The sequence below is a fragment of the Taeniopygia guttata genome, chromosome 5, assembly GCF_048771995.1.
Source record: "Taeniopygia guttata chromosome 5, bTaeGut7.mat, whole genome shotgun sequence".
NCBI lineage: Eukaryota > Metazoa > Chordata > Aves > Passeriformes > Estrildidae > Taeniopygia > Taeniopygia guttata.
Window position 1 is genome coordinate 54,519,235 of NC_133030.1, and position 21,398 is coordinate 54,540,632.

The following is a 21,398-nucleotide window of genomic DNA, read 5'->3' on the forward strand; positions in this document are numbered from 1 at the left end:
ACCAGCTTCTGGAACAGAGCAAGGCTGAGGCTGAGCTGAGGTTTAAACCCGCTTCCCACTGCGGTGAACTCCCCGCTCCCTGCGGCCCATCACGTGCCCGGGAAGGTGCAAGGTCCGGCCGGGCGGGATCGCGGGCCGAGGGGAGGCAGCCGGCGGCGGAATGAAGCGCCCGCTCTGCCTGCTGGGCATCCTGCGGCTCCTCGGTGAGTCCGCCCCGGGCCGGCCGGCGGCCAGCGGGGGTGACCCGGGGGCTCTGTCACTCGCAGGCAATCGGGAGAAGGCATTTCCAGCCGGACACGGGGAAGGCAGGCGGGGACCGAGGTTGGCGCAGCCCTGCGGAGCCCGCTCAGCCTCTCGTGTGCAGTCAGCAGCGCTGCGCTGCGGGACACGCTCCCTGTTGAATATGCATGTAGCTTTATGTTTCAAGGACCGCGCTTCCCGGGAGACAGGGAAATAGCACAGGAATAATTCCAGGGCTGGGGAGGGTGCAGGAATGCGTAGGACACAGGGATAAGCCTCCGGCCGGCGGAGCCGTGTGCAGGGCGGGCCCGGCTGGGAGATCGCTCGGACGTGAGGCTCTGTGCGATGGGGCTCTCGGCCGAGCTCACACCTCTCCATTCCCCGCTCCCCGCGGCCCCAGGGACACGAGGGAACCGCAGCAAGGACGGAACAACTTGCCATTGCAATCTGTTTTTTGGTTGTTTTTTTTTTTTTTTTTTTCCCTTCTTAAGCTCTTTTCCTGCTCTTTTTCTGAGCCAGGAAGGTGTTTATGGCCGCAACGCTGCGAGCAGCTGCTTGGCTGCAGCTCTCACCCCGGTAATGTTTTGTCCCTCTCGGAGGGTTTCAAAGGGGACCCGGCGCGGTGGGTTCGCTCTGCCTCAGGGGTCCCTCAGGCACCCGCAGCCCTCCGCGGGTGTACCTGGCCTCCAAGACGTCCATTCTGGTTAAAAATACATCCTTTCCTCTTCCAGCAGTCTCAGCTTTTTTTGTAATTTTCTCTTCTCTGTCTCATACTCACTTGCCTGAAGCTATTTAATTCAGGCTTCTGGAGATTGCTTTATCTTCAGCTGAATATGCACCCCGCAGCCAAGCCTGGGCAGTGCCAGGTTGGGAGGCTGCTCTGCTGTGCTTGTGCAGACAGAGAGGTCAGCGTGAAAATCTCCTCTGCCGTGTTCTATCCCTGGCCAGCAGGCTCATCCCTGAGTGCAAGGACAGGACTGCCACTGTCCCAGGAAAGCCCAAGGGGAAGAACCCTGTTTCCCGACATGTTTATGCCTCAGGCTGAAGTACACCATTGAATCCTCCCTCTCCAGCTCCAAACACATGAAATCAGCCTGTACTTGTGCTACATGTCCTATGGTAAATGCCCTTTCTTCTCTTGCCCCTCTTAGTTGTATCACACCTCTGCATGCCCACTCTGTACCTGCTGGAAACCGAAGGCTGAGGAATCTTTCCTTGTTTAATTAGTCTGAGTGACAACTAAACCCCCTGCAAGGATTGCTTAACTGCCAGGTGTATGTTATTCTTACCCTTTGCCTGCAGGACACTTCCCTGCCTTCTGTCTGCCTGCTGGTTGTCCCTTGCTTCTCTTCCTGTCTGGGTGGTTAAAACCATCACCCAGCCAAAAAAAAAATCCCCTGTGTAGAGAAGGGCCGAGACTGCTCAGCTGGGACAATGCAGGAGTTGCTCTTGGGTAGAAAATCCCCAAATCTGATCTATGAATGCCGAGCCATCCTAAAGTACATCCCAGAGCTGGCTCCCAGTGCCTCTCATGGACTGGGTTAAACTGGTTTTTGTGTTCCCTCCCAGCTGCCACCGCTGCCGTGTACAAGCAATGGATCCCCAACACCAATTTCGAAACCGCCTCCAACTGGGATAAAGGCAGAGTCCCCTGTGCCAGGGATGTGGTTCACTTTGACAAGGATAAGGTATAGACATTTTAAATTTATTTTATTTTTGTTTTCACAAAACACTGTCAGGCATTGGAAAAGTACCTTTACCTGACAGACCAAAGCACACTTTATTCTTGCTTTTCTTGCAGGTTGTCTCAGTGTTCGTCAGGTCTCCCCACGCGCTGACAGACATGGTAAGGCATGGTGGGCAGAGGTGTATGAGGGTGGGTGAGGGCAGGGCCAGCCCTGGAGCTCTGCCTGGTGGCACATTCCCCTGTCCCCCTCTCCACAGAATCATAAAATCATCTGGCTTGGAAGGGACCTTAAAGGTTATCAGTCCCAACCCCCTGCCATGGACAGGGACACCGTCCACCAGCCCAGGTTGCTCAGAGTCCCGTCCAACCTGGCCCTGAACACTTCCAGGGATGGGGCATCCACAGCTTCTCTGGGCAACTTGTGCCAGTGTCTCATCACCCTCACAGTAAAGAATTTCTTCCTAATATCTAATGTCCTACTGGCCTCTGTCAGTTTAAATTCATTCAATGGACTTTGGCACTTTCCTCCATGGTCCAGGCAGACCAAGGATACCTCAGCTAGGGCAAGGAACAGGAGTCCTACAGCAGCCTGGGTTTCTTTGTACCATGGAACCAAAAAGACCATTTCTGGTTGTGTAGGTTGGTTGGTTGGTTTTGGTTTGTTTTTTTGTTTGTTTGTTTTGCTTTTTATTTAGGGGAGATGAGAGAGAGTACAGCAAAATCCAATTTAATTTGAAAGAAATTGATTTTTTTCTCCTCAAAGGAGGATAAAACCCCCTCTATGTGATGGAGATCTTAGCAATAGTTGGCCGAGGAGCACCAACCCACAGCACTGCTGACAGAGCAGGCACTAGCCCTTGGCAGAGGCTAAGTAAAGCTGACATCAAAATAGCTTGAAATGAAAACAAACTGTTCTGGGAAATCCCAAAATGTTGCTTGAGAAATTTTCTTTCAAGTGTCATTGGGTTTTATATTTTTCTGTGCTATTATCAGTCTAGCTGTGGCAGGATGGGCATGGCACCCTGCTGAAATGTGTGTGTTGAGTGATATAAGATTGGGGCAGCTCAACTTGGAGGGGGTTTATGAGCAACCTGGTTTTGCCCCACATGAGGAACTCTGCCCTAGAGCAAGCTGACAGGCAGCCGTGGAAACAAGGGCTCTCAATCTCTGTGGCTTGGAGGGTAAAATTTAACAGGGAGGAATTAAAGGGAAAAGCAAACCCATTGTCCCAACCTGCCAGTGGGGGATGGGTCACCAGTGAGCCTTTCTCAGTGCTGGGACAGGAAGAGATGGGATGGGTCCTGTTTGGAAAACCTCCTCCTCTAGACCTGATGAGCTCGTGGACAAGGTTCTTTTCTCACTTTTAGGTCAGCTTTGCTCTTTTATTGGCCATTAAATTTGAAGAAGCCCTTGAAATTTATGGGGTGTAATTTGTTCAGGCTGTCTATGCCACTAATAGTTTTGATGCTTTAATAACGCCATGTGCCACATTTAATCCCTCTACAAATATTTGGAAAAGATACTTTATTTATATGGCATTTTAAATATGAATTTTTGAAAGAAAGAATGTACTGGGGAAATACATACAAATGTAATGTAATAAATGATGTGGAATTTACCCAGAGAAGAAAAGAGCAAAATACCACTCCAGTAGATTTTATTTTACTTACAGATGAATGTATAATATTTCTAAAGTACTTTCATCAGAGGCCTGCAAAGTGCATAATTGCAGAGCAGCGTCAGTCATTATGGCTGAGCCTCCTGCAGCCAAGCTGGAGAGCAGAGCTGAGCAGCCTGAGGAGAGGGAGATCCACACAACCTTTGCACTGCACAAACCAGCATCCGTGGCTCAGTGGGTGGCTGGCTCCTGTTGTGCCTTAGGGATGGGTCAGGGTGCCCCAGTGACTCCTGTGTCATCCCTGTCAAAGGATCCAGAGTGCTGGCAGGAGCCCCAGGGACCCTCTGCTGCCTTGGGGTTTCTCTGGGCCCCTGCTGCTGGCAGGCAGCTGCAGAGGCTCCAGGGTTACAGTGAAGTCCCACTGCTGTGAGGATGGGGAGGACTGCCAGGGGGATCTACGAGGGAATGAACATGGGCTGTGAGGACACCATTCCCCTCCTGCACTGAGCTGCACTGCAGTGAGCAGCCAACCCTGCCCTATAACCTGTACTGCAGCTCACACCTTCCTTCTGTGCATCACTGCCCCAGCCATTCCCTGTGAGCTGTCCCAGCATGACTCTTAGTGAGGTGGTTAATATTTCTTTTTCATTCCAGCTCAGACACTTCCCTCCTGTTCTCTGCTATGCTCTGCTGTCGCCAGATGATACAGGGACTGCCAAGGTTAGGGATGAAAAAGGAATGAAACCCACCACCTGAGCTAGGCTGCCACTCATACAAATGGCATGAAATTTGGCAACCAGCTGGTTAGGAAATGAATTGGTCATGAAGATTTTTGCAGGGAGGCTGGGCTGCACCTGTTTGGCTGCCAGCCACGCGCGCTGGAGCATTAATCACTTAAATCAGCAAGAATACATTAAGCTTTAGAGTCACCATGGAGATGCTATACAGCCTTTGGCCAAAAATAAAAAAAAAAAGCAGAATGTTGTTTGCTGTAGTACCATGGAAGGAAATTCACGGCTGAGGAAGGATTAGGCTCTCAGTGATTTTCATGAAGATAAGTGCCTGCTGTGGCAAGTGTAGGGGAGGATGCTTGGTGCTGGTAGTGAAGGGACAGCATGAGATCTCCCATCCCAACTCCCCAGCTGAGTGGAGTGTCCGGTGGTCCTCATGTGCTGCCATCACTCCTCTCCCAGACATTTATGTGAAAGCTCACTTCTGTATGGTGGGCTCTCCAGCTCCCCTCCCCATTCATCCCGTGTGGGCACCAGCCATGTGCAGGGAGATGCCTCCTTGGGAGGAGGCTGTTGGGGCACAGAGCCTGCCTCTCTGCTCAGAGCTCACCCACTGAGCACCCAGCTCAGCACTTATTTGAAGTTTCAAATGGATCCCTGATTCAGTCACACATTAAATCCAAATCCAGCTTAAAGCGTAAGTGGCTTTGATGCACAACCGTTGTGATTAGGTTGGATTTTCTATGGTGTTTAGCTGCCTAAAGATGCAGATCAGTAATTAGCCAGCTTTTGGAGGTGCCTGAGACTAAATGTGCAGAAAAGATGGAAATGGAGATGATGATGCCTGGCATGGGTGCGCCAGGGCAGGGCAGACTTTGGCTTTGTTTGTCTCCTGATGGGGGAGAAAGACTCCTGAGCAGGAGTGGACCCTCTGGCTGTGTCTGTGCTTCCACAGGGAGCCAGGCCAGGGCATGGCTGCAGCAGTGAGCCTGGTGTTTGCCCCAGTAACACCAGCCCTTGTGCAGTTTGTGCCTGAGCAAACCAGCACTGATGTGTGGACCACGGATGGATGCTGCTGCTTCTGTTTTCAGGGTGGCAGGAGTCAGGTTTATTCACATGGGCAGAGCAGCCTTGCTCGACCCCAGGGTCAGGACACTGGCTGGGGTTACTCAGCAGCCCTGACATCGCCTTTCCAGCTCTGCCCCATCCCCGAGCTCTGCTATGGGGCCGCATCTGTCCCTACCCCCTCCTTGCCTGACCCACGAGGTGCTGCAAGGCTGGGCAAGGGTTTGGAGTGGCACTGGGGTCTGACCAGAGACACTTCCCCCAGCCTTATATTTTTAGCTGCCTAATTGCAAGAGCAGAATGTACTCGGCTTTGCTGCAGGATGCTCCCGCTCGGTTCCTGGCAGAGATTGATCTTGAAATGCCAATTGCTCTCCAGGGGCACCAGCTCTAATGAATTGCCACAGTTCCCGCTAGTCCCAGCCACCGGTGCTCCCTCCCCCACCTCTTCCCAGTCAGCGGGGTAATGAGACAACCAGAAAAGGGATTATTTTTCCTTCCCCTAAGATGAAGAGAAACAATTTCAGGGGTGTGTGTGCCAGCACATAATTCCAAGATGGAATCCTGCAGTCTTTTCTGTGTCAGCATGTACAGTGAAGGTGTGTGCAGGAAAGGAGTTTGGTAAACCAGCCATTTACGCTCATCTTCCCACTCTTTTCAGGCTGGTTTCCACCAGGAGGAGTTACTAAAGTCTATGATGAGCAGAGCAGCTTGCCAGCATCCTGGGCTGTAGCGGATGCTGGAGCCTGTCTGGCTGGGAAGCTGCTCCATGGACCGTCTGCCATCCCTTCACTGCTGGGCATGGCCCCTCTGCCTGCACCTCAAGCCTCTTCCTGGCTTTCTCTGACCTTGTCTGTAGAGGAAAGTTCAGGGAAAGGAGCTTAACTAATCTGAAATAGATTTGGCAAATGGCTTTAAGCCTCTCGGTGTCTTCTGCATCCAGAGCTCAGTGTCTTCAGCTATCCAAGAGACTTCCCTTGTCGCTGTGACACCTGATTTCTGTACATTGTCGGGACCTGTTCGGCTAGAATCTGTACTGGGCATCTGCAATCAAGTTAATGGGTTTTTGGGTCTGTTGTTTGTTTTTTACCCTCCCGTGGCTTTCACTGGGGAGGTTTGGCAGGGGCTGTTCGGGGCAGCACCTGTGTGGCGTGGCCAGGAGCTGTGGCTTCTTGTAGGGTTGGGGAGGACCATGATGTGTTGAGAACCTGATGTGTCAGGCCACCCCTGTGCCAGGGGATGTGGTGGCAAGGCCAGGTTGGGCAGGTGCTGTGGGGAGCCCGTGTGCTGAAACACAGCCTAAAACGTGATGAGCAGACACAGCAGGGGAGCCGGCCCTGGCATCAATGACAGCGCGGCTGTGCTGCTGCTGCTGGCCAGGAGGGGAGGGAGAGCAGCCAAGCACCTCGTTAGCTTGCAGGGGATGACGCTGAAATTATGATATCCCCTGGCACACCTCTGCTGTGCCTGTGCTCCTGCCTGCTCTGGGTCAGAAGCAGAGGGGTGAGCTATTGCTGGGATCAGAGCAGGGCTGTGGGCATCCCCCACACTGCTGGTGGGGCTGATGGACAGCAGCACCAGCTTCTGTGCCCTGGGCGTGCTGCACCAGCCTGCATGAGCGTGGGCTTCATGGGGATACAGGCTGCACTTCTGGCCTGGTTTCCTTGGGAAGGGAAAGCCCCATTCCTCATGGGACCATGTGTTTGGGCAGGGAGCAGCAAGGTGCTGCTCCAGCAGCAGGTAACCCTCCTCAGCTGACACAGAGGTCTTGGATGGCAGGAGGTCATCCTGCCTTGCCAGGGACCTGTGGGGTCAAGGGCTGTGGTAGGAACAGGCTGGCTCTGGCAGCAAACTGGAGATATGGGGTGGCATGTGTGGCTGAGGGGAAGGACACTGTCCTGAGGGTGCAGGTGAAAGCTTCACCTGGATCAGAAGGTGAATAAATGAAGCCTCAGTAATGAACCCAAGAAATGCTACTGCAAGCAAGCCCTTGGCAATGCTCCAGAGTTGTCAGAGGGATTCACCTGTGGGTGATCCTGGCCCTGTGCCTTTCTGGGGTGTCAGCCAACAACTGGATGTCACCCAGGCACCACCACCAGCTGCGCTGAGACCCCCAGCCCCAGCAGATGCTGGGAAAATCCCTGCTGTTCCCACCTGTGGGCAGAATGGGCAGGGCCCACCTGCCTGCTGCCCGGCTGCCTGCTGCTGTTGGTGGGTGCCACTGCCCCAGCAGGGCTGTTCTGGGAAAGACGAAATGGAAATAATTTCCCTTGTGCATTATTGCTTGTGATGGGCTACAACAGTCTACGTTGGAGCCATAGCCCACCTGCATCCTATCCCAGTGATGTTTTTCAGTGGAGGGCTAACAGCACCAGGGCCAGAGCTGCTCCTGGGCTGGGTGCCAGGTGAGGGGAGGTACCCAGGGGCTGATGGCTGCTGACCTGCCTGCTGCTGCAGCACTGTGGAGCTCAGTGTGCCCAGGCAGTCTTAGTGTTGAGTGATGGGGATAGTGGCACCATCTCATCCAAGCAAGGAATTAAAATGTATTGATGCTGCAAATAAAAGCAAGACTGGGGGACGACCTGGCTGCAGTCACAAGTGCTCTTCACCCAGGTTAAAGCACAAGTGTTGCATTTTTCCTGGTCTGATGATGGTGACAAGGCAATCATAGTGCTCCTGTCAGTCATCTCAGCCTGATGCTTGTGACTCAAGGATGTGCCAGAGGCTGGTTACAATTAGAGGCCACCTGACTAGAAAGCCATCTCTCAGGACTTTGCTATTTTTTTATTTCACATTTTGGAGATTATTTTCTTTTTCACTTATGCATTGAGGGAGCAGATTCCTTCTGGTAGTGCAATGCTGCGGCTGGTCCAAGAGCCACATGGGGTATTTTGGTTTTTTTTTTTCCTGACTTTGATAAGAAAAATTATGCCTGTGTTTCAGTTGTCATTGCACTTAATAATGATAACTGAGGAGATAAGTGATTTACCTCTATCAGGGATGGAAAATGACTAATTGGACTCTAAGCATTTGCTGTATTAATGGCCCTGGAGTACAGGTTGGCAGGAGGAAGGGAAAGCAGATGAAATGGCCAGCTTTTTGGCTTTGGTCCACTGGTACCTGTCATTGCTCAGTTCAAAATGTACTTGGAAAGTGGCCCAACCTGTATGCAATTTCCATACTAAACTCCCAAAGGCAGAAAACCACTGCCCAACCAGAGTCCTCTGCAGTGAGCTGAGATACTTAACTTATGTTAGGGAAAAAAGAAAGGGCAAATTATTTACAAAGATCCACTGAATGATAAAGACACTCCTGAAATGCTGCCCAGTGGTTAAGAATCTCAGGCAGAGCTGGTGGTGGATGTGCAGCATGGCTGCCTCAGTAGGCAGGGAGCCATAGCTGCAGGGCCCAGCCCCAAAAATTCCTGTGGCAAAGCAGAAGTACAGAGCTCTTTCTGAACTTCATGTGTGTGGAGATGAGGTGACTCTTGCATTATGTTGTGTTGCATCTTAATTCCAGGACTGGTGCTTGCAGTGTTTGGGTAATCCCAGGGTATGAAGGGACATAGTGTGTGCTCACTCTCGTTTCCCTGCCACACTGACACCCCCATGAGCAGCTTCCTCTGGAAGGCCCCCAAGCCTGAGATTTTGGCCTCAGCAGTGGAGGAGGATCTCCTGTCGTGGCTGTAGAAGCTGCATCTTGTCCAGAGACCTCACAGGCCAGTGTCTCCAGAGCACAGGCTCTGCAGGCATGGGGCAGATTTGGCATGAGGCGTTTCTCCCAGCTCTCCTCTTGAGCAGAGCTGATGCTGTGTCCTGCTGGCCCATCCAGGCCTGCTTACCCTCCCAAGCACAGGCAGGATGCACCACCTTGGTTGGTCATGGAACCAGTGTTGTGCATCTGTGTGTGCATCCCTAACCGAGCAAGTTACCCTCTTGTAGCTCATCTCCTCTCTTACCATACCAAACTCAGCCCCACCATGTGAACCCTGACATGTTTTCCTTCTCCCCTAGTTAGTTTGTGAAGGTCTGAATGAACAATCCCCTTGGACATAAAAGCTTCTTATGTCCTGCATGGTCATCACAGGGTGTTTGGGAATCTCTGAGCCATGGCCATAGTCAAAGTGGGAACTACAGGGAAGAGAGCTGTCAGGCAGGCAGGGATGAGAGCAGGGACTTCCCAACCCAGTGGTCTCGACCCAGCCACAACACTCACAAATGCTGATTTCAGCAGCCTGGGAAAGCAAGCGGAGACCAATCATGGTCCTGCTGTGTAACCATCCCCCTCACCAGCAGCTGCTGGATGATTTTCCTTCTTCCCCGCAAAGATCCCTGCAGCTTTGGGTCTGAGTGCCCAGAGCTGACTGCTGTGAAGAGCTGGTGCCCTGTGCTGGTGAAAGGATCTGCTGTATCCTCTCCAAAGCCCATGCTGAGCAGCTCAGATGGCCCCAGCAGCCAGCTGGCCACCCTTCCTGCCTGCCCCGTGGCCCACAGCCAGTGCAGGGGCCAGCCTGCAAATGGGGCAACCACCCAGGGGCTCCAGCAGCCCAGCCAGTCTGGAAAAAGAGACTGGGCTGGCAGTGCTGCTGGCACTGCCCTGAGCATGGGCAGTAGCTGACTGCTCCAAAATGTCCCATTGCCCACTCCTGTCTGAGCTCACCCTAAAACAAGCCAGGGCACTTGAAGTGAAGAACAGCATTTTGTGGTTGAAGCTGGTAGCATTGCCCTCACCCAGCTGAATTCAGGCCAAGTCCTGAGCCTCAAAACAGACATGTGTTGATAGCTTTTTCATCTGCAGCTAAAGGACATGATGCCTTTTGTATCCTGGCAGGATACAAAAGCCTTTCAGCCTTTTTCAGTGCTTCAGTATTGAACAAATTTCCTCTATTCAAAAGTAATAGAAATTCAGAGAACCTGATGGCAGGACACAGCCTGTGGTCTTACAGAGCAGTGTCCATAGGCAAAGGCTTCTTCCTGGCTGGGGGAGACTCCACGCCCTTGGGGCACGTTGCCCCAACCTCAGTTATTCCCAATGCCATCCCCTCTTGTCCAGCCCAACGTATGGCATTGCTGGGTCCAAAGCAGATGGTGCAGAGGAGCGCTGTGGGACTCTTCTTGGTGACAGACACCCTCTGCTCTCTGTCCTGGCTTCTTATGGTTCCTGAACCAAGAGGGCACCAGGGCTAAGGCCTTCAAAGTGCTACACCAGCAAGGCACTAAACTTCTTAACAGGTGCCTACCTACAGTTTGGGGGTGATGGGCTTTTTGCCTTGTCCACCTTCCCCCTCCCTTCCCCATGGTGGCCTCTGAGTGGGACTGAGCATCCTCAAGCAAGACTGGCCAGGGACAGAGAGCTATCATGGCCACCATGCAGCAGTCAGTCATAAGTCTTGCTTTCTCTAACCTACATACATGTTTAATGACCAGTTAAGTAGATGAAACCTTAAAATCCCATTTAACTTTTTCTGCCTGAGTACAGGACCCTGTACATTGGCATAACTCGGTCCTGGAAGGCTTTCAGCTGCTGTTGGGAGTGATGCTAAAACACTGGATAGACCAAGTTAGAGAAGGGTGCCTTGAGCATCACTGACTCTAAAATATTGGAAAAAACCATGACTTTCCCTCTGCAATTTCGAAATGTAAAATAAGATGGGCTGGGCTGAATAATCTTTGTGCTGTGGATAATTTGCCTGAGTCAATAATTTGTCAGAGCCTGTCCCAGAGTTAGCAGTGCTGGCTGGGGACCCAGGTGGCCACAGTTTCTTGCCAGAAAGGTTCCCATGGCAGAGCTGTGCCTGTTGAGGTTTGTGAATGGGTGGGCCCTGCAGCTGAAGCCAAGTCAGTACTGTGACTCTGACTACCAGCTGGTGATGCCCTACCCAAAATAAGAGAGTCTGGCTATGGCAAGCTGCTCCAAATGCCACTGTGTGTTTCCCTTCCTTGTGCTCAGTGCAAATTCACTACCTGACACTGTACCAAGCGTAGCCTGGGCCCTGATTTATATTCTGTGGGGCAAGCACAGCCCCTGGAGGTGGGAACCCATTAAGTGAGGGGGCATCTGGCACTTGCAGAGTAAGGTTGGGTTTTTCTTGGTGTAGCAACCGTGTGTAAATCAGTTCCTGAGCTGCTGCGAGTGTGTGCAAGAGGAGGAAGCAACTGTCAAAGAGCTATTTTGCTTTTTCCTGTTCTTGCTTCTCTGAATGCTTTTCTGTGTTGTGGAAGACAACATCACACTGCCTCTCCCCATGTACATGGGGCACGGCAAGGGTAGCTGCTGATCACTGTGAAGTGCCTCAGAGACTGTGAGTGTATTAGGCAGCCTGACAATTAGCAGTGTTATTTGGTAACAAGCCTGGGTGGCAGGCAGCAGGACAGTAACACTCTGCATCCTTCATCTAGTACCTGCCCCTGAACGGAGAATTCCTGCTGGCAGCTGGTGCAGCCTTCACAGCTTTTGATGGCAGCTGGGATCCAGGCTGTGACTCAGGTATTTAGTGCCCAAACCAGGCACCCCATTCAGCCTGTGGTGAATCATGTAAATTCAGCCCAAATACCTCTACAAAGGTCCTCCCTCAGAGCAAAGTGAATCACTCCTCTTCAATACTTACCTTTTCTTTGATGACCTCCCTCACATAAGATAATTTTTTCCTCCTAGATCACCTGTCTTCTTAAAAGGTAATTATAGTAGGGAAGCTTTGAAGTTGTAGCAGAGAGGCAAATATTGTTTGTATTTTCCCCTGCCTATTAAGCACGTAGCCACATCAAAGCCCTTATTTTCTCTGCCAGGGTGTTTCTAAAGAAAACCAGTTAGGAGTTACACACTGGTGAACCAAACCATGGCCATTACAACATGCTGGCCTTTGGCCCCACACACGCATCCTCTTCTCCCCTCCCCCAGCCCATGGCTGAGACAGCAGCTTTGTGTCATTGGTGCCTGCTTTTATCTGAAAGCTGTTTTCTAGGGAGGTGTATTTTGGGTGCTTAAGAACTACCCCATGCTTTCTGTGGCAAGTAACGTTTTAGTTCCTCTACAGAGAAGGAAGCATTCAAATAGAGCACCTGTGCCTACACTCTGAATGAAAAAAAATCCGAAAAAGCAAAAAGAGAGAAAAATTCAGTCTCCCCAGAGGAAGGATTGTATCTTAAGACTCTCTGGAGCCACTCTGAAGTCCTTCATTCCTATAATTTTTTTTGTTTTGGGGCTTGTTTGCCCCCCAGCAGGGATGTTCTGGCACCCATGCTTGGCAGTGGGCTTTTCCTGCTTACCATGCACTGCTCTCCTGAAATCAACTGGCGTTTCTGGGACAACTTTCACAAATGGACTTCTCTAAAGCATGATTTTAAAATTAATGCAAATAATTCAGTCACTAAGTACCTGCATGCTGGGTGAATTAGTAAAGGTTCAGCTGCTGGGAAGGGAGAAAAGGAATCAGGGCACTGCATGATAAGACTAACCAGCAGGGAAATGGTTAATGGTTAAATAATTGATAGTTAAATTGAGCACTGGCTTTAGGGTTACCTGCTGCAGGAAATAGGGCTGGTCACATTTCTGCAGACCTGCCAGGCTGCTGGAAAATTGGGACATTAATTATCATACTAATTTTTATCAGGTTTAACTGTTACTCAGCATTCAGGCAGATGTTTTTCTCAGTAGCCAGAAGGATGCATTTTGAAAAATGGGGGAAAAAATATCCTGCAGGATCTGGGCCTGGAAGCCTGCAGGCCGATGTGGGATTTGGGCTGACCCCAGCCCTGAGTCCTGGGAAGCTTTGCCAAGCTCTGGGAAATGCCTGCAGTGGGTGTCTGTGAGGGTGATGCCAGGGCCAGCCCTCGGCTCCCTGCCCACAGGGTGAGATCCTTCACTTCAGGCCAGGCAGCACCTGGATTTACCAACCCAGATGCATCTGCTGGGGCTTTGGATTTGGGATTGGGTCATGCTCAGCCTTTTCTATGCCTTTTCCAGGCGGAACAGCGCGGTTTGCTGACGCTGAGCACCGCGCGTGGTTCGACCCCACGCTGTGGCAGGACGTTCTCCCCAGCGGGGAGCCCAGGCCGAGCGGGCCCGTGTTCTCCGTGGACGAGGAGCGCGTCCCGTGCCGCTACGATGATGTTATCTTCCAGCCCGAAACCTCCTTCCGGGTAAACACCGACTCATCGCAGCCCGTGATTCACCTCCGCAGCATCTCCGTCATGGGCCAGGTGAGGTGGGGAGGAAGAGAAACCGGCTGGGCACCTTCTCACCACAGCCCCGAGCGGGAGCAGCGCTGCGCAGGGAGATGGGGCGCACCCATGGGTGCAGCTGCATGAGCTGCTGCTGCTGCTGAGGATGGCCTCGATGGCTTTTTGCATCAACCGCTTTGTTATCGGCTCCCTCCCTGCAGTGTGGGGGTGCAGGCTGTCTCACCATGAATGTTTAAAGAAGGGCCAAACCACAGGTCAAACCATCAGCAAAGGGCAGCTTCTCTGGCTCCCAGGGGCCGCTCCCTTCCCAGGCACGTGTCTGCAGCCGTGCTGCTCAGGGACCCTCTGGGGACACCTCCCTCCTGCACCCGACCTTAACATGGCCTGTGGCCCAGTGATCATGTCCCAGCTTTGCCTCTGCACTGCTCTTTAATTGATTGGAGGGATAATTATAGAAGTGCTGGCAGCCTGCTGTGCCACAGCCTGGGAATCAGGCTTCCCACGAGCCCTGTCCCTCCTGGTCAGAGGAGCAGAAGATCACAGGAGCTGCAGCAGTAAACACAGGCTCCTTCCAGGAGTGGGAGATGCGGCAGGCGTTTCATAAGTTATTTATTATTTCTGCTGCTGCGCTGGCTGGGATCTGCCATTTCGGGGCCAGGCGTTAGGTAGCTGCTTTTTGAGTAATAGACTCAGTCAGTGCCCAGGCGGGTGCAGGCGAGTCTGAACAAGGCAGCGCCCCAGTGGAACTCACTCCAGGCCCACATGGCCCCAGGGATGCAGAGGTGGATGCTCTTGGGTGCTCAGAGTGATGCTGGTCCTGCTGATACTTCAGACTACCCCACAGCACGTCATCCCCCCGAGGGACCACTGCTGGCTGTCCCTCAGGGCAGGCGCTGCTGCTGAGCAATGAGATGGAAGGAGAAGGTGCTTTTTATGATCATAGCATATTCCCTAAGATCTGACCTTGTGAGCTTCTCTATCCCTTTGTAGCCAGCCTACTCTGTGCTTTGTGATGACTATTTTCACCCCAGGGCCTGAGAAATCTGCCTGTTGTGCCAGAGCATGGAGACACTTCCTGTGGAAGAGTGTGGGTGAGGGAATCACCGGTGACTTGGCAGGATGAGGCTGGTCAGTCCAGCTCAGCCTTTGCTAATGCCAAGCACATAGAAATTCTTCCCAGGTAGAAGGAAAACTGCTCAGCCCCAGCCCTCTTCCTCCCAGTAGTGGAAAGCTGGTTACTTGAATTCTCTGAGCCAGCATAAAGATGGAAAGCAAAAGAAGAAAATACCCAGCCATCTCATTGTCATTGTTTTTGGTTTTAGAGAGTTTTTCTGTTGGTCCAGGGGAAAAGATAGAATGGGTGTATTGGCAGGGTTTTGCTGCTGCATCACTGCCTGCAGTGGGGCTTCCCAGTGTTGGCCAGATGTGACTCCAGGTGTCCCAGCAGCATGGCTGGGTGTCTGGGGCCAGCACTGGGACCCGTCCTGGGATACTCACCTGCTTTGCTGCTCTTCCCTGCACAGGAGCTGAACACCCCATCATCCTGGGCTGGGTACCTGGGGGGCCCCTCTGCCCCGCTGCAGTTTCATGGCAATGGCTCTCTCCAGGTGACAGGCACTGGCTGTCCTGATAAGTCTGGCTGTGCCTGCGGGAACGCCCTGGTGAGTCTCCCCTTTCCCATTTTGGGGGCTCCGGTGCAGTGTGTGGGGTGAGGGACTGACACTGCCCTGTTCTCCTTCAGGATGGCCCCCGCATCTGCGCAGCCCTGCTCAGGGCGTCAGGGAGGCAGTGCCCAGAGCCAGCGTGCCAGAGCCCTCTGCAGCCCCTTGGCCACTGCTGTGGGGTCTGTGGTGAGTGGGGGACACGGCCCTATTCCTTCTCCCTGCCATGGCAGCTGCCCCAGCCTGCTTCCTATGGGGAAAGCTGGGAGCAGGGGGTGCTTGCTGCTGGTTGTGAGCTGAAGTTTTGTTGTATCACTGCTGCCAAGGGTCCCATCTGTGTGTCCCATGTACAGATCCCATCGTGCCACCATCCCAGTACATCTCTCTGATGAGATCCTGGCTTCTGGGAGCCTGTTTCGAGTTGCAGCCCTTTATCCCTGCTTCTGGTTTATCCTGTCAGGATGTCACAGCTTGTCAAGCTAATAGGGCTCTGCTGAGTTTATGCAGCTGAAAATACGCAGAGGAAATGCAACCTTTTCCACTGTAATGTCAGCTTCCCAACAGCCAGCTTGTTTAATTTCAGTTAAAATAAAAGCATGCAGATTGACTGTTCTCTCTGCAATGGGTGCTCCTGCATTAATCTGCATGAAATATTGCCAGGGGCAATTTTCCATGCACAACTGTACCTGGATACTTGGTATCCAATACTTGGTGTGTCATACCAAATTCATTAAAATGGCACCATATGTTTCTCCAACCTGCTCCTAAAAGCATAGTCTCTTACAGTCTTTAGGAAAATTTAAAACTTCAGCAAATGGTGCGATTTTTTCCTCAGGAGTTTTCTCAGGTATTTTTTCTCAGGAAAATATTTGTCTCCATGACTGCAGTGCAGTGGTGCAGGGAGCACAAATGTTCCCTCCTCTCAGCCTACCCCCCAAAACCAGGGTAGTGCTGCTGCACCACAGCCTTATGGCCCCAAAACCAGGGACATGAAGAGCTTCCCAGAGGGCTAAGTGGGAGAAAACTTTCCAGGGAAAACTTCTCTCCGGAATATGTTTGAAAGTCAGAAAGCTTTTATCAAACCCAGCTGACAAAAAGACCAGCAGGGGAGGTTTCTCTCTGAGCCAGGCAGACCAGTTGCACAGGGTAGCAGAGGGACCCCAGTGCCCGTCGTGACAGTCAGAGCTGTGCTGCCGTGGCTGCTCCCTGCCCACACCTGGTGAGTTTGATGTCTGTCTGTTTTCTGGCTGCAGGGGCCACCATTAACCTGGATTTTACTCCTGATTTTGACCTTCAGAAGTACCAGGACAGATTGGTCCAAGAGTTGCTGAGCCAGGTACTAAGCCTGTCAGATTGGGAGGGGCTAATGGAACCACAAGCCACTGGCCACATCTGCCAGTGACTTGATGGCTGTGGGACTGTCTGGGACGGGCATGCAGTCCCAGCAATGCCAGGGGTGCAGCTCACTCCTCACCACCCTGCAGGGCCCACGCTCCCCGTGTGACCTCTTGGATGTGCCCACTTGCTGTGGGAGCTGGGTCCCTTGCTCCCCACCACAGCTCAGCTCAGGGCAGGAAGAGCTGCTGGCTTGCAATGGGGAGGGGTGCAGGGGGGCTTGCTGGCAACCCTGCTCTAGAAAACACAGGAGAGCAGGTCTGGGTCCCATGGGACTCTGTGCACCCAGCTGGGATGGTTAAACCCTGCAGCACGGCATTCCCTGGCCTCTGGCCAATGCTGAGCTGCTTTTCCATTCCCCAGTAAGCAAGCACTGGGTGGGTGACTGACACTGGCCAGCTCTCAGGTGCTCTGCAAAGCATCACTTCATGCTGCTGCTTGTCAGACACAACATGACTTCCCTGCTCTTTGCCAGGGGCTGCCGGGGGAGGAGGTGTGCTCTGCGTTGCACTGGGAGGTTTGATACCAGGGTATTGCTTTATTGATCCTGAGCTGAAAGCTGTCTGCCTACCCTCCTTACAGCCACACATCTTAATACAGCTTTTAATGGGTGTGATGCATGAAATTGCTTTCTCAGCGTGCTCTCCTCCATGGGGGCTCTTTGTGTGCTGGGTGCTGGTCACAGCTTGGGAGAGAGGGGACGTACAAGCCTCTCCTTTGGGAAATGCAACAGCACTGCTGTGACAGGGATGGCAGCTCTGTGGTGGGACTCACATGAAGGTTCAGGTGGGCCTTGCAGCTGCACCCATCGTGGCTGTCTGGAGATGTGATTAATGTGTGCCTACCCTCTCACTGGCTTTACGTGTCTCCTTGTGTTTTGGGAAGCCCAAATACGCTGGCGTGCAGATGGCCATATCCAAGGTACACAAAGCACAGACCCTCCTGGGCATCGTGTCCCGAAGCGCTGCTCCTCTCATCCAGATCGTGCTGATTGATGACCGAGCAGGAGCGCAGGCAGGCACCGCTGCGGAGCAGCTGGCAGCAGACATCATGCAGAGCATAGAACAGCACGGTAACGCCCCTGTCCTCCTCAGCTGCTGCCCTGCAGGGGCACCCAGACCCACTGCTGGCCAGAGCTTTGCATTCCCTGCCAGCAGCCCATGTGTCCAGTGGGGTTTGAATGTCTCTAAGGATGGAGATTTGACAGCATCTCTCCACAGCCTGTCTCCACAACTGACCATCTTCACAGTAAACCAGTTTTTTATATATAAATCCTTAGACAAATATAGGTATTTAAGTAGAATTTACCATATTCAGTATCTGCCCATTGAATCTTGCCCTGTCTCTGGGTGTTGCTGAGAAGAGTCTGGCTCAGTGCTCCAGTTGTGGCTCACCAGGGCAGGGCAGAGCAGAGTGGAAGGGTCAGGAAGGGTCACCTCACTTGCCCGGGCTACCCTGTCTGCAGAGCTGCTCTGCAGCCAGAATGCTGCTTGTGGAGGCAGACAATGGAAGCTGGCAGATGCTGATGGGCACACAGGTCACAGTCAGGGGACCTGGTGGTCGTTGTGTGGGTGGCAGACCTACAGGGGCTTGTCCCCATTGAGTTCATCCATCCAGCTGTGAATCCCATCCCTGTTCCCAGGGAAGGGTGATCAACCAGGCAAGCAGGACCAGACCCAGCTGAAGGCTCCCTCTGTCATGGGAGTGGGGATGTGTTGTCCTGTACAATCCTCATTTCCTGTTTCTCCCCAGGTGAAGCTCTTGGCATTTCAAGTGGCACAATGGAAGTGGCCACTGGCAGCACTGCCAGTGGGCAAGTGGGGAGCCACCCAGTGAGCAGGATCACAGCGGGGACAGTCATGGGGCTCCTCTTCAGTCTCCTGTTCCTTGGAGGGATCCTCTTTCTCTACAGAAAGGGAAAGCTGAGGTAAGGATGGGCTTCTGCCAGCAGCAGATATTCAGGCTGCCTCTGCTTGGGAGCAGCTGCCAGCCCAGGCTGTCCTTCCAGCCTGGCACACAGGGGCACACGGTGCTGCCCAGAGCTCCCACAGAGACAGGCATGGCCTGGCAGCCTGCTACCCCCAACACTGCTGTTCATAGAACCACAACATGGTTTGGGTTGGAAGGACCTCAGAGTTCATCTAGTTCCAACCCCCTGCCATAGCCACCTTCTACTAGACCAGGTTTCTCAGAGCCCCAGCCACCCTGGCCTTGAACACTTCCAGGAATGGAGCATCCACAGCTTCTCTGGGCAGCCTGTGCCAGTGCCTCACCACCCTCACAGTAAAGAGTTTGTTCCCAATATCTAATCTAAACCTGCCCTGTGTCAGTTTAAAACTTGTCCTTGCTCCTCATGGTTTGCTGGAGGTGGCTGAAAGGCACTTCTGTACTCTTGGACTGTTGATTCATTCTCCCCCATGGGCAGGAGGAGCTGCCTTTTGGCAGGGTGCATTGTGCTGGGGTGGGAGCAGGGCTGCTGCAGCCTGGCTGGGGCTCTGCACAGCCTAGTCATGGTGCCTGGTGACATCTCCTGTTCCTTGGCACCATTAGTTTGCAGCCCTGCTGGGGAGGGGAGGACTGAACCTGCCAGCATCTCAATAGAAATGCATCAAAATAATGCAAAATACTTGTCCCACAGTTTCATAACCATTAAAGGGAGAGAGAGCATCCAAGAGCAAGTGCAGCTTCTGATGCATTGCTGTTCACACAGCATAGAGTATGGAGTGCAGGTCCCAGTGGAGGGCTGGAGGGTGCACCTGACTGCACCACAGCTGGGAACTAGTCAGAAATACCTCTTCTCCATCACCATTTTCCCTCCCAGCTTGGATATGGGGCCTGGCAGTGATTAGGGCATCCCAGCAGTGCCCATGGCAGGTGCTTGGGGCACCCACCTCTGCTGCTCCCACATGCACCCACCTTCTCGTGGAGGGTTTTGCAGGGTGTACTGGCTGCCTGCTGAGACACTGTGGGCTGTCTCACTTACCCTGCCGTGGGCAAGTGGAGGTGACTTCACACACTTGATAACCAGGGGCCAGGAATTGCTTCAATTTGCACGTGCAAAGTGCACCTGTGTTTGCCAGGGGTGCTGAGCTCTCGGTGCTGGGCTGCTGTGACACAGGCTCACCAGTCAGGCTGTTTGTTCCCTCCCACCTCCCCCACTGGGATTTTGTCACCATGCAGCAGTGGCCCCGGCCAGGAACACTTGCCCTGCTGCTTGACACGTGCTGACATGATATTTCCTAGCAGTAAAGCCATGCCTTCATTTAAATTCTAAATAAAACTCCCAGACCCATAACTGCTACTTGATGATTTATCTTTCACTGATGCTTCTTTGGATTCTGGACAGGCCTTTGAAACCAGTTCTGTCAGCAGCAGCAGGAGGGAATTTTGTGAAGCTACAGGAGACTGAACTGACCTCGAGCCCAGGGCCTGTCCCACTCATGCTGCAGGTCTCCCTTATTTCCACTGAAAGGGGCCTGGCACAGCTTCCCTCAGAGCTCCTGAGGTGATGTGCATGGACCTGCAGCTGAGCCCACCTGCAGCAGGTGCCCAGTGCAGGGGAGTCCTCAGGGACTGAGACCGTTAGGATAAAAGTAATGAAGAAAATAATGCAAGTAGTGATGGTGAGTAAGATGGAAAAATGATAATGTGATAAAAGTAATGATAAAAGTAATACTTGATGAGATTACAGTGGGAACAGGTATCAGCTCTGTTGCAATTCATTTAGGCCACAGAGAAGGAATAATTGCTCCAAAGTGAAGCCTATGCTAGAGTTGTCTGCCTCTGCAAACTCCTCCCTCAAGAATGCAGGTCCGAGATCTCCAGTCTTAATGATTTCTGCTGGATACGGCTGCCTTTCCCTGGGAAAGGGTACAAATACACCATTTCAATAACAGCCTGACATTTTCCCCATGTGTATTTTCCCCATCCACATCTCAAGGACGCTGGGTTTCAGCTGGGGGGGCTGCAGGGGGGGGAGGGATGTGGATGGTGATGCCCAGCTCTTCCCCAGGATTCCTGCCCTGAGCCGGCACCAGCCCTGGCAGAGGATGGAGGACCCGGTGTCCCCTGCACCAGCCAGTGACAAAGGCTTTGACAACCCCGTGTTCAGCGTGGTGAGTCACCCTGCCAGGGACACCGGGGTGCTCAGGCCATGGGCAGGAGCTGCTGGGTGCTGTGACACTCCTGAAAGCCTCTTGGGGTTACCCTGAGAGGGGCGCTGCTTGCCCCGGGCCAGGAGGGGTCTGTGGGACATTCCCGTTCTCCCTCAGGTCACCAGCCTCTCAGCTGCTGCAGGGACTCAGCCCTGGGTGGGTTTTGCCAAGGGTTTTGCTTCTCTTCCCCATTGGTTGTTTTTCCTCCTTGCTGTTGCAGAAACTTCCAGATGCTGACCTTGGAGAGGAGACACCCAAAGATCTCCAGGTTTTCTACCTCAACCCTCTGTACGATGCAAGCGAGACAGAGACCTGATGATGTGGACTCATGCTGGGGACAGACAGAACTCCCTTGGGGACATCACTGCCTCTCCAGCCCTCAGAGTCCCTCACAGTCCTTCACATCACTCCTGGTGGGATTTAAGCCAGAAGCAGATCCCACCTGAATAAAAGTGTCTGTGCAGTGAAGGAAACCATAGCAAACCTTCACTGTTGGGACTCAGTCACATGGACAGGGCCTCCCTGGTGTTACTTCTGGGTTTTAAACTGTATTTTGCATGTGTCAGTTCTTTTTAGATAGTTCAGCATTGAGATGTGGGTCTCAGATAGTATCCAGAGAAGTTGAATACTTCTCAGTGCTTTAGCCTGCACTGTGCTGGGTTTGCCCC

The 21,398-nt window shown here is 52.7% G+C and overlaps 1 protein-coding gene across 1 annotated transcript; it reads left to right on the forward strand.

The window, feature by feature from the left end:
- The first annotated feature begins 61 nt into the window (after positions 1-61).
- AMN (amnion associated transmembrane protein) lies at positions 62-21,242 on the forward strand. Its single transcript, XM_030275031.4, has 12 exons — positions 62-203; positions 1,810-1,928; positions 2,042-2,086; positions 11,739-11,826; positions 13,303-13,538; positions 15,044-15,181; positions 15,262-15,370; positions 16,435-16,517; positions 17,462-17,648; positions 18,329-18,503; positions 20,589-20,691; positions 20,951-21,242. The coding sequence occupies exons 1-12, from the start codon at positions 161-163 to the stop codon at positions 21,044-21,046; spliced, it is 1,422 nt and encodes a 473-aa protein (XP_030130891.4). The 5' UTR covers positions 62-160; the 3' UTR covers positions 21,047-21,242.
- The last annotated feature ends 156 nt before the right edge of the window (positions 21,243-21,398 follow it).